This window comes from Stegostoma tigrinum, chromosome 7 (genome assembly GCF_030684315.1).
Source record: "Stegostoma tigrinum isolate sSteTig4 chromosome 7, sSteTig4.hap1, whole genome shotgun sequence".
NCBI lineage: Eukaryota > Metazoa > Chordata > Chondrichthyes > Orectolobiformes > Stegostomatidae > Stegostoma > Stegostoma tigrinum.
Genome location: NC_081360.1, coordinates 46,258,935 through 46,270,923, shown reverse-complemented (window position 1 = coordinate 46,270,923; position 11,989 = coordinate 46,258,935). Strand labels below are relative to the sequence as shown.

Below are 11,989 nucleotides of genomic sequence, written 5' to 3'. Positions count from 1 at the left end.
TGCTGAGCACGGCGGCCGAGTACGGTAGAAAGCTGCTCTCCGACCTTTGCGCAGTCGCGGTGCACGTGAAGTCGGAGCTCGCGCTCCTGGGCCCCAGCGCGCCGCCTTGGTTGTTGTGGCAACTCAGGCAGGAGCAGGGAGTAGCGCCCGCCGGCGTCGAGGCAGCTGCAGCCGCTGCGGCCGCCGCCGCCGCTGTAGCAGCGCTGCTGTTCAGACTGTGGGGGGACTGGTAAAGGCCCGGGTGGCGGAAGCTGCAGAGCAGCTCGGGCCGCGAGTAAGGGTGGGAGAGGGCGCGGAAGGTGTCGAGCGGGCGAATGGAGGTGGGGAAGGGCGTGGCACCTGTAGCGGCAGCGGCGGCTGCAGCGGCTGTGACGCCAACGTGTGGGTAGTAGTGCAGGGGAACGTGAGAGTGGAAAGGGTAAGGCAAGCTTCCAGTGGCCGCTGCGTGGGTCATCATGTAGGTGTAAAAACTTGGGTCAGCCGGATGGGGCCATGACATGGCTAGTCGCTGCCTTTTATCTTTCATCCGCCGGTTCTGAAACCAAACCTGGATTAAGAAGGAAAATGCACAGCGTCAATACATACACCGCACTCCATTCTTTCGATCTCCACCCCCCCCATCAATTAAAAATAAATGCTTTGCAAATAACATTCCTAGCGTAATTAAAACAATAGTCCATTATCTACGAAATGCTAAAAGGTTCTCAAATCTGCATCAATATGTGACATCTACACCAACTAATCAGAATAATAGTGAACCCGAACGTTATCATTTTGACACTGTAATACACATACATTAAATCTAAATAAGCAATATGAATATACAAAATTGAATAGAAGACACGAGTTGATCAATGCACCTTAATAGTAGTTTCGGGTAGATTTAAGGCTGCGGCCAGTTCACATCGCCTGGGTCTGGATACATAGTTTTCTCTGTAAAACTCCTTCTCTAATCTACCGATTTGTTCTCGGGTGAACGCTGTTCGATACCGTCTCACCTGGTCAGGACCAGAACCCGAGTTGCCTATTGAACTGGAGCTGCCGTTCAGATTCGTAATATTGGACCCATTCGATGAAGTGTTAGTTGAACTACCATTCTCAGAATACACTGGGAAGAAACAAAAACGTGTAAAATCGGTAAACCATGAGTGCAAATTAATAGGGCAACTTTGATGCCACATAATTAATGCTGGCTGTCATTATTACAAATGGGAACAGTTGTTAGAGTCAATAAAGTTCTATGAATCCCTGCATAACCAAATATATGTAGTTAATTTGTGGTAAGTTTCATAATTAAATATAGATAAAGATTCTGAGCCATTCATCCATTAGGCATCTGAACTAACACGGAATGAATAACCTCTAAGCACTTACTCATTTTGCCTTATCCATAGAGCCGAAAAGCCGTTATTGAATACTTTACTTATCAGTATTTTGAACCTTAAGCCCAGCGCACCACTGAACTGGAAAGTTTTGTTTAGTACCTTTTTAAGCACAAGCTGTAAGCTCCGTTTGAATGTTCTCTGAAATTCTGTAGCATTCGGTACAAGACAAAGTCTAATGCAGCTATATTTACTTTCTTTTTTACTTGACCTTTGATTTTCACAACGCGCAATTTCGATACATGATAGAAACGAATATTCTCAGTATATTGTCATGTAGATGCATACCCTAACAAAGGAAACGTGAATGATAAAGGCTTTTCAAATTTTGGAGATCTGACTTTTTCGCAGTTATTCATTTAAGTAAAATACTTTTCTACCCCCTTTGATATTAATGTTACTGTTATTGTTCCAATACAAATGTGTCTCAGAATACGACTTTCAAAGGCAAATGTATATTTTGCTTGTTTGTAGAACTTTATTTGAAAATGAAGTACTTTTCAGTAAATAAAAAGGGTTATTGTGAAATTTTCACGGTTGTTTTCATTTTCGGTTTAAGTACATTCAGGGCATTAGCTTTGTTTTCTGTATTATCAAAACATCCGCAAAAATGCATTCCAAATCTTTGATGGATCACGACAGAACCCTCTTCACAATGACTTTTTAAAAAAAATCTACACATGCATTAGACCTTTGTGAGATGCAAGCAGCGTAATTTTAGACAAATGTTTAATAAATAATCATTTACCTTTGTTTGTATTTTCTTTCAGTTGCGTTGTACTGACGCCGGCTGGAGAGCGGAGTGTCGAACAGCCCACATCAACATCACTGTTCATATCTGCTTCTTTTTCCCGACTAGCAAGTTCTGAGTAAAGGGAGAATTTTTTCCTTGTTTCCGAGGACGAAATTTCAGACGAGGACGTGCTATCGCTTGAATGTTGATGGTGGAATAAATTGTCTATCTCAAATTTGCCGTTTGTTGTGGTGTCCCCAACAGTGTTGTGAAGGGAGGCGGAAGTGGGTCTGGGGCTGAGCCGACCACTGTGATGAGAATTTTCAAGGGCCTCCTCCACTGCATTTCCAGCTGAGTCTGACAAATTCGAAACCTTTTTGCCAGCAGGACTATGCAGTCCCCGTTCCATCAGAATTATTTCTTTCCTTATCCTTTCCATCCCGAAGCTGAGAGCAGGTTGCAGGCTGATACTACACTAATGATGATCTTGCAGCTGTGGCCAATTCACATCCAGCCCGCAAGTGTCTCGAAATTTATCTTTTTGGTGCAAAGAAAAAGTGTTATGTCAATGCGAGGGAACGACTGGTCAAAATGACCCGTGCTTCCTTTCTCCCGATGTGTCATTCATCAAACTAGTGCTCGTCATTAAGGTACGAATGACGCTGTTCGAATAATCATTTATTGTAACAGGTTTATAAGCAAATAAATACAAGCGTCTGTCAGTGGATGATGAAGGCGGCCTAGCGACAGGCGAATGCATCCAGGTAGAGAAGAATCAGAGGACAGCCCCTGTCCTCCGCCGATGATCGTATGCCCGGATGCTCTGGGCTTTGGCCTCTGGGGTGAAATTGACAGTCTGATTAATAAAATGAACATTACAGCACTTCCCTGTACATTTAGCCAGATCATTATGTTCTGATTTTGCTTTGCCGTTCTTATCCGGTTCTGATAATAGCATCTTTTTCATCACACTTTTGGTTGAACGTGAGCGAGCGTTGTAGGTAAATAGAAGTACTAAGTTTAATGTGTTGTATCTTCAGTCAGATGATTACATTTGGTGTATTTAGTTGATCTGGGATGGAAATGACATAATGTGATTTCTTGGCAATGTGTAGCCGGATTTTTGGGTTTTTGTTTTGCAATCGCCCTGTAATATTCTGACATCTCCTGTTCTTACTTGTGTTTTCTCTTTATTAGCTAGCTTCTCCCTCAGCTTCTCACCTTGTCATTGCTTATTTTATCTGTCTTTACATAGGCCGATACGCACAACTGGCGTGTCCTGTTCAGTGGTTATTTTACTCTATCTTTCGCGCTTATATATAATCTGCACATTTTTAGATAGCTTGAATGGGGTTTATCTAGTATGCCACGCTTTATTTTAGTGAATATTTCAGATATTTAGCACCGATATGAATCTTGATAACGTACATCCTAAGAACTCGAGCAAGGGACAATAATATCTCGCTGAAATGTTTTGTGTATCTGAATAAAGTTTCAGTTGCTTTTAAATAAAATGTCGAAACTTTTTTCATCCATTGAGTGATAGCCTTTATGGGATCGTACTTCGTTTTAGGGGAAAAAAACTTACCATGATTTTGAGACAGCTTATTTGTGTGTATTCTCCCCTCTGCCTCTCTGACCAAGTCTGGCATGTATTTATACGATCGATTTAATTTCACGTGGTGTCATATCTGTATTTATATTATGCGGGATTCTAGAGCAAGATACTACAATCAGAAAATAATGGAAACGTTCTCTTCATGGTATTTTCCTTCAAACTCAAACTATTGACATATATTTCTCAAATTAATTGCTTAGATTATTTTAACTTCAATCTGGACTCTGCACAACGAGCATTTCGCTCGAAAAAGAGACTGCTGAAGGTGAATCCGTTACCTGTAGCTATTAGCATTTATCCTATGTCCATGGTTAGATATAACTGCAGACTAAGGAACGTTTGCGGCTGGAAGTTTAATATTCCAGAGCAATTTTGAAAGATGGAGAATCTGTGTGGACCAGCTACTCTCGGTGTTAATAGTGGTAGTAATGATGACGCTGATAGCTATGATGATAATGATGATGAATTTGTTGCTGTTGTCATCATCGCCGTCGTTACTTCGGTTTTCGAAATCAATGTTTACCGACGAGAAGCGAAATGCATTATCTCAGTTGCGAAATTGAATGCTTGCAATGTTAAATTAAAAATTACCTGATATTCAGTGTGAATGTCACAGAACAGTTTCTATCGAGATCCCCTTATGGGAAATGACAATGTAGCAAAAGCGCTGGAGATGCATAATTAATATTAAATAATGCATAAACGGAACCAATATTATTGTTGCTAAATGTTTTAATTAGTATGGAGTCCCCTATGCCACAGAAATTACGTCCTGTCATGTATATATGCATATATTGGTAAATATATTCTCTCGTGTTTTATGCCGTTAATAATCTGCAATAAGCATTGATATTCACGCCCTTGTAATTCGCATGTACGCTGATTTCTGCATTTGGACAAATGACAAATGGGGAATAAACATTGAAAATAACGCAGTAGAAAATGAAATAATATTGCTGCGATTTACGTGAAAACATGAGCAAGCCACTAATACCAACTATGATGAAGACATTGCATTAAAAGATTATATTAAAAGTTAAATTGTGAGTTTTCTTTCCTTCCCAAGGATATCGTATACCAGCAGAGGTTTCTGGACAGTGCTGGGGCCACTGTTTTCACGTTTTTATTTTCTAATGTTAAACAATGCAAATAGAAAGCTGCTGTAAACAGCTCATTAAAATTGCTGGCAAAGAGGTTAATGACTTTTCCACTGTTGAAAATGGTATGACATTGCAAGTTAGCAAATATGCTGCATGGTTAGCAACCATTAGAAAATTTTGGTTTCTTTACATAGATAAATGTTCGGACATTTTTTTTAAAGAAAACACTCAGATTTTATGAATGCAGTACACCATGCCTGAGAAAGAAAGATTTTTGAGACTGATGTCATTTATTTTTCACGCTTTATTTTGAATCTTGTTCAATAGTATTATCTGTAATCTACCAATCAAAGTGAATTAATGCTACAATCACTTAATTGTGAAACAGTATTCTTTGAGTGGAGTTGTGAGATAAACAAGGATGAATGGGCTCGGAATTAAATGCATTCTCTCGAAATATCTGTCCTCTGGCGCCCTCATCCGCTTTCTTTGATTTTAACAGGGAGATGGCTTCCACGACGATTCAAAAAGTCCGCGTCTGTGCGATCCAACAGCTTTTGAAAAATTTGTACAGCAGATACCAAACTAAAATGACACTCTATTGTTCATGAGTTAGCTGTTGTATTAATCATTTATTTTGTAAGGACATCACACGAAGATACTTCAAGAATAATTCAGATAAGTAAATGCTTGTATTGACTACTTTTAAAAATAAAACTGACCTCTGGAATTTTGTTTTTCCACTTTATGCGAGATAAAAGTTGGGTAGAGAGCTAATAATTGTTTTCTTGGGACATTTCCCGCCCGAGTGGGTATTGATGTTCTCAAATATCCATTTTCAAGGGAGAAAGCGGAGAAAATATTTTTGTATCATTTATTTCATAGCTGTTAGAGTGTTGAAATTTCGTTTTGAAAACTAAACTGAGCGCAAAATACTTTTATATCTGTTTGGTGTTTTATGGGTGATAGATGAGGAAATTGCAGGTTCATAGCAATTCTCGTTGACATTGACATAATACTGATTAGTAAAACTGAGCAAGACATAATACAAAGGAAAAAAACCTGCAATGCATTCACTTGGAAAATAGTTTTTGTTTCCATCTAGAATCACGATCTCCGTCATTCACATTTTAATTAGCTTTAATGCGTATGAACAGAAAATTTGAATCAGTTAGCAAAGTCACGAAGTTGGTTAAAACATGATATGTAGACAGATCGGACCACATTTCTGAGCGCAGTGATAGTTCACTTCACAGAGAGCTCAAAGAAACTTTACAGCAATGGACCAAATATTTGTTCGATCGTCAAATGCAGGTACGGCTAGGTGTAATTCCACAGCGTTAAGGGTTATGACAGGCAATAAAATGCACTTAAATACTTTTTGTTTGATATAAGTTGCAATGTCACGAAAGAGGTTTATTCCAGATTACAATGCACTGCTCGGCTAAATTATTGCTCCATTCTGCGCTTGAGTTCAAAACAGAATGCACGTTTATTGGCCAAGGTACCTTGTAATCAAACATTGTGAACAAGGATCAGCAGGAAAAGGTCAGAGAAAGAAAAACTGAAACAATAAGCCGAGACAAAATGATCATTAAACTCCACATTGACCTTGAGTCAGAGTACGATAACTACAGTACAAGTGTGTCATTCTGTAATGCAGCACTGTCCTTGACGTTTGCGCACAAAGTTTAATTTACAAAGAGTCCACACTGCGTTTTATTTACCAACTGTAGCTGTGTTACGGCAATAAAAAGATCAGCTAGCTTGATCCAGGGTGTAGTTTGTGCACCTAATGGAGAACTGGGTTTCATTTCTGGCAGGCAGACTTTAAAGTATTTGCTCAGTGCCTGCCACGCTATCATTCTCAGCTTTCGGAACAGAGGGCAACTTAAACTTACAAGTAAGGACAAAAATTTAACAAGGGGATTGTATTTGCAAGTATTTGGAGTGAACCCAATCATTCAGGATGGATTCGACTTCTCTGCGGTACAAACCAATGCTGGAGACATTTAGTGATAAAGCAGGATTAATAGAAGATGAAGTGCGGCCTACCGAAATGGTCCCAGTATTTTGCACAAACTTTGGAACTGGTGATTTTTCCTCAGCCCTTTTGAAAACGAGTTCAAGTGGAAGACACCAAGATTTATGTTCCGACGACATTTCGACTTGTGGATCGCATGGAAGCGCAAATCAAGAAACTGTCGCTATGTCATTTGGGGCAGTGCAAATCCCTGCAAACCAACTTCAAAATGATAGTCATACTTCTCAATTTATTAGCTATCGGAACAATCTCTGCACCAGAGGTGAATACCCCACAAACCCCTCACTTTATCAACATTGGCCACTAGAATATCCCCGGGCAGCACCTGTTTCGACTCAGGCAAATCCCAACCATCAGGACATGCCTACCTGTAACTATTCTCAGAACGCTAGAGCACCGTTTGAAGGAGGAACACTCAACAATGCAATGCCGGGTGTTCCAAGGGCTTTAGGTCGGTTTGATAATACGTTCTCATGTGTGACATATCTTTGATTAACTGAGAATTGATTGATTAAGAATTGATTATGGTTGATTAGATTAATTAATAATTGAAATACGCATTCTTTAATAGGGCACAACAGGTAAGTTTTGTACTTTAGTGTCTTACAATAATGCCCAGGTGATTTGCATTTCATTTTCGATGTGAGTATTCTGGTCGATCCGTGAATGGTGGGTAACTTCTGATGAAGGGTTTAGGCCCGAAACGTCAGCTTTTCTGCTCCTCTGATGCTGCTTGGCCTGCTGTGTTCATCCAGCTCTACACAGTGTTATCTCGGATTCTCCAGCATCTGCAATTCCTATTATCTCTGATACAATTTCATGCTACAAGCTATTTTAGAAAAAAAGTCCGCCATACTTCAGGAAAGTTGAAAGAGTTCGCTTTTACCGAAGACGGTTTTATGTTTTAAGCTGCATATTTAAAACAAAAACTGAAAATGGTCAGCGACTTTTATTTAATCGCTTCAGAAGTATTTTTAAGGAAACATTTTAGAAGTCAAGTCACAATGTGCACTTCGTATACAAACACATATCACAAAGATTGTATATTTCAACTGAAAAAGTAAATTATGCATTTGGATAACAAAGAGAAGAAGTGGGAACCCACTTTTATGAGTAATTGCAAAAAATGTGTGCAATTAAATCTCGCCACTCAACAATGGTAATTTCTGGAGGATAAACCAACCAACATCAATTAAAATTAACGATGAATTTTAGTTGTCGTGGGGTTGGGCATACATGAAGTCAATGTAAATAGGTAAAATATACATTGCTAAGTATTTCACTGATTGAATTCCTAATGATTCAACATACTGATGGATGCGTATATTCCTTCAGCAGTGGGACTAACAACGCGCTGGTTAACATCGCAGAATCCTGCTCATAGACAAAGAAAGAAGCGGATCCCCTACAGCAAACAGCAAATCGCTGAACTGGAAATGGCTTTTGAAAATAATCGATTCCTCACCCCCGAAGTCCGATTAAACATTTCGTTTAGGTTAGGTTTAACAGAAAGACAGGTAAGAGACTTTCCTTCCACTTTCTACAGAAGAAAATGTTAAGTACCTGTCCCACCTTATTGTCAACAGGTGGGCGCCTTATATCCTACTGAATATTAAACCTAGCAGCTTTATGAGTCACCATTTTTTAAAATAAAAATCTGTATTTTTCAGGTGAAGATATGGTTCCAAAACCAGAGACAGAAAGAAAAAAAACTTCTTCGCGTGCAGCAACTGGCAAAGCCAAGTTGTCCTGGACTGTGAAATACAGCAACTTTCCTCATGTGCACAATTGCTTTTTAAGAGTCACTAAACGTGTATACTGATATACAATGGCAAAGTCGCCTCTGCTTCAACATAAACCCAAACGGGATTATTGGGCCTTTTAGCTTTTAATTTGTTTTGAAGTTGAAATAGTTCATAAATCTTTACCTTGCGTTATAGTGAGCTTCAGTTTGTTGTGCTAAACACTTAAAATAATGTTGATTCTATTAATGGTGGTGAATACGAAATATTGATACCAAACGAAATGTTTTGCTTTATTTTCCAAAACGCTAAATACTCGTTTGCCATTCATTACACATGTGAGTATATATAATTGGACACAAGTTAGTTTAAAGTTTAGTTGTAATGTTTAAAGAGCAATAACATTATTATAGGTTGCAAAATAAACTGTTTCCTGAATAGTATACAAAGCTTTTCGGATTTGAAATAGTTTGGAACACATAATTGTTCAAAGTAAGGGCGTGCTGTATTTGAATAAATTTCTCAAATGCATGAAATCCTTACTCGCACAACATTGAATTCAAATTTACATTCACAATGGTTTGTTACCTTTCTTCAAAACAATTCCTTATTAATTCGCAGGTTTTAATCAAACAATAGCTTGAAAATGATTAATTTTGTCTACTTAAGACAGTGTTGTGCTGATTGAAAGTTTCGAAGCTGTAACACTCATAATAACATGTGTCTGTATACAGATTATGTCGTTTCCTCAACACTTCATTGTGTACCTGCTGTGCTCCTCTTGTGGGCAGTTTTAAACATTATACAGTTCAAAACTTCCCTGTTGATTTGTCGATCAACGCACGTGCACTTTCTAAAATAAAAAGTAAACTTGCACTGATATTTCGTTTCAGGGTTGAGGGTAACGCAATGTTGTAATATTGCTATGGAAGACTTAGGTCACGAAAGTGAAATTGCTCCTGAATGATTTATGTGTAATTCTGCAACAGCTTATAGTGGAACAAATTACATTATATTTTGCACAGACAACTGGAACATTGGTCAGCCATGTTACTCAAATGTAAAATATAAACATTTGAAAATCTCTCCCAGATGTAATACGTACTTACATCAAATTTAGTCTCAATTGTCTCTGCAAATTTATCTATCCAAAGCATGTCAATTTAAAAACATTGTTGTTGCTTGTGGTCTTGGTTTAAACGCTGAAGGAGGGGGAAAAAAAGTTGGTCCTTGATGATTCGGACCCATTGGCACCCTATTGCTATTTTAGTGGTCATTTTATCCGCTTGCAAAAGCCATATGTCCGAGGTGCGTTTCAGAACCTGGAAGCGCGAATTGAAATCGCAGCTTTGGTCCATCGTCGGTATAAACAGCTTAATGAGACAGTTACAGGTGCCAGAAAGACAAAAGAAAACATCAAACGCAAGCCTTAGGTTCTCCCACGACAGGAAATGAAATATGTTGCCATTCTATTCCTGGGTAGAAATTCCTTAAATGGTTAGGAAAGTAATAAAGAACAAACATATTTTGAGTAATTTTCGAGAAAACTTCATGGATTACATTTCGATAACTGTTCGACATGGTCAAATATTTTCTTTTAAAAATTTTTAACTAAATAATTATTTGCAATTAAACTTGCGGGATTTTTTTAAAAGTTATTAGGTTCTGACTTGCATGACTGAATGCGAAAACCCTGGATTAATATAGTGCGTTATCAGCATCTAAAAATGGGCCGCATACAATGAAAAATTTATTTTAAGTGGGCCAGCAACGGCTAATTTGGGACAAACAAGGCCCTCCAGGCAGCAGACAAATAAACAATCAGCGAATCGATGTTTGTGGATGTTGGTTGAGGAAGGAACGATGACGAGGACACAGTGAAAATTAAAGCAAAGACCCGCAGATGCTGGAAATCTGAAACAAAAGCACAATGTCCTACAGAAATTCAGTGGGCCTGTCAGCACCTATAGCGAGAAAATCAGCGTTAACGTTTCGAATCCAGCGACCCTTCCTCTGAAATTAAGTCTGTTTCACTTTACAGATGCGGCAGGATTTGCAAACTATCTCCTGCAATTTCAATCCTTTGTTCGTGAAAGACTCGCTTTATTCGAATAGTGACGTTACTTTCTTGCTTTAAATCTAATTTCTTAAGATTATTTGGAGGACCACAAAAGAAACAGAAACAGAAGTAATTCACAGTCATTCGTCAAGAACAAGTGGGGTATAAACTCGCGTAATAAGCAATTTGTCACAATTACTTACGTATAATTGTCATAGAGTCATATGGACGGCCCAATCAGTCCATGCCGAGCAAAGTCGCAACTAAACTAGTCCCACGTGCCTGCTCCTGGCCTATGTCCTTCCAAGCCTTTCTTATTCATGTAGCCCTCACAGGCATCGGAGAAATAACATGAAGATTATATATTAAAGATCTCACCCTTTCTGTAGGCTCCTTCCGTCAACTGCTCCGTTATAAATCACAATGTCGACCCTTATAATAGAAATTGCCTGTGTAAACTGGCCATGTAGAAGTCATTTTCTTCACAGTTGAGCAGATAGCGCCACCATTGGTGGAAAATGCAAGTCCAGCGTGACAAGCTGACGTCTTTCGTTTACATGAGAAGTAAATAAATGAGAATTTTAAAATTAGCAACTTTAAAAAAACTGAAGTCGATACCTCTCCATTTAGTGCCTTTTAGTGACATTGTTCTTGATGGTTTAATTTGTTCTAGACACCTGCTGCACAATAAGGGTTATACATTTATTGAGAAGTGAGTATATTTATGTTAAATTTTGTACATCAGCATTTTAGATCGTGATAAAATTGCAAATCCAAGTCGTAAATGATGCAGAAACAGAACACTGGTGTGTTTTGGCATTCAGATAAAGTTTTAATTGAAAAGGGCCTTCGGAATGTTGGCACTTAATCTTAGAAACCAAGCATGTGGAATTCGTTTATTTTCAACATCATCTTCAATGAAACGAAACAGTGGCCTAAGAGTCTGATGGATATTTTCTTTTATATTGTTCTTCAGGCCATGCTGTCTGCTTTATGCTCGAGAAAATTCGGAATTTCGTTGGAATGCATTGTAGCAGCATGGTTGTGTAACAGCACTCATTCACCAGCAGAAGTGAACATTTTGCATTCGAACTGTATTTGAATCCAAATATTGTATCAGCAAATCTTTCCGAGCACTGGTAGACTGTATCCTTGAAAGTGAACTTCTTCTTATGTGGAACTGATTTGCGCCAATGCAGATAAATTCATTTCGTAAAAGCTACTAAGAAAATTAGCACCTATTATCCGCCTCGAATTTTTTTCCTGTATTTATTAAACAGCTGGGATTGAAAGCTAGCAAAGTTTTGCGAT

The 11,989-nt window shown here is 38.6% G+C and overlaps 2 protein-coding genes across 3 annotated transcripts in view; one reads left to right on the top strand and one right to left on the bottom strand.

Moving 5' to 3' along the window:
* The window catches only part of evx2 (even-skipped homeobox 2), a 5,187-nt gene extending 2,059 nt beyond the window's left edge, over nt 1–3,128 (bottom strand). Inside the window, exons 1-3 of the mRNA XM_048535046.1 lie at nt 2,131–3,128; nt 861–1,108; nt 1–547 (exon numbers count right to left, since the gene is read on the bottom strand). The exon at nt 1–547 is cut by the window's left edge and continues 2,059 nt beyond it. Coding sequence (XP_048391003.1) covers nt 1–547; nt 861–1,108; nt 2,131–2,554 — 1,219 coding nt within the window. The 5' untranslated portion in view covers nt 2,555–3,128. The remainder of the gene's footprint in view (nt 548–860; nt 1,109–2,130) is intronic.
* A 3,027-nt stretch (nt 3,129–6,155) lies between these two features.
* Nucleotides 6,156–10,295, top strand: LOC125454367 (homeobox protein Hox-A7-like). Of its 2 annotated transcripts, none has more exons than XM_048535055.2 (3): nt 6,156–7,328; nt 8,216–8,394; nt 8,548–10,295. In XM_048535055.2, the coding sequence occupies exons 1-3, from the start codon at nt 6,803–6,805 to the stop codon at nt 8,635–8,637; spliced, it is 795 nt and encodes a 264-aa protein (XP_048391012.1). In that variant the 5' UTR covers nt 6,156–6,802; the 3' UTR covers nt 8,638–10,295. The 2 variants fall into 2 exon arrangements, with proteins under 2 accessions (XP_048391012.1, XP_048391011.1); XM_048535054.2 differs by having other exon boundaries at nt 8,213–8,394; nt 8,548–10,294.
* The last annotated feature ends 1,694 nt before the right edge of the window (nt 10,296–11,989 follow it).

Coding starts and splice junctions, on each gene's coding strand:
- LOC125454367 (XM_048535054.2), top strand. CDS start 6,803: ATGGATTCGACTTCTCTGCGGTACAAACCAATGCTGGAGACATTTAGT. Junction 7,329..8,212: donor GGGTGTTCCAAGGGCTTTAG/GTCGGTTTGATA, acceptor ATATTCCTTCAG/CAGTGGGACTAACAACGCGC. Junction 8,395..8,547: donor TAGGTTTAACAGAAAGACAG/GTAAGAGACTTT, acceptor TGTATTTTTCAG/GTGAAGATATGGTTCCAAAA.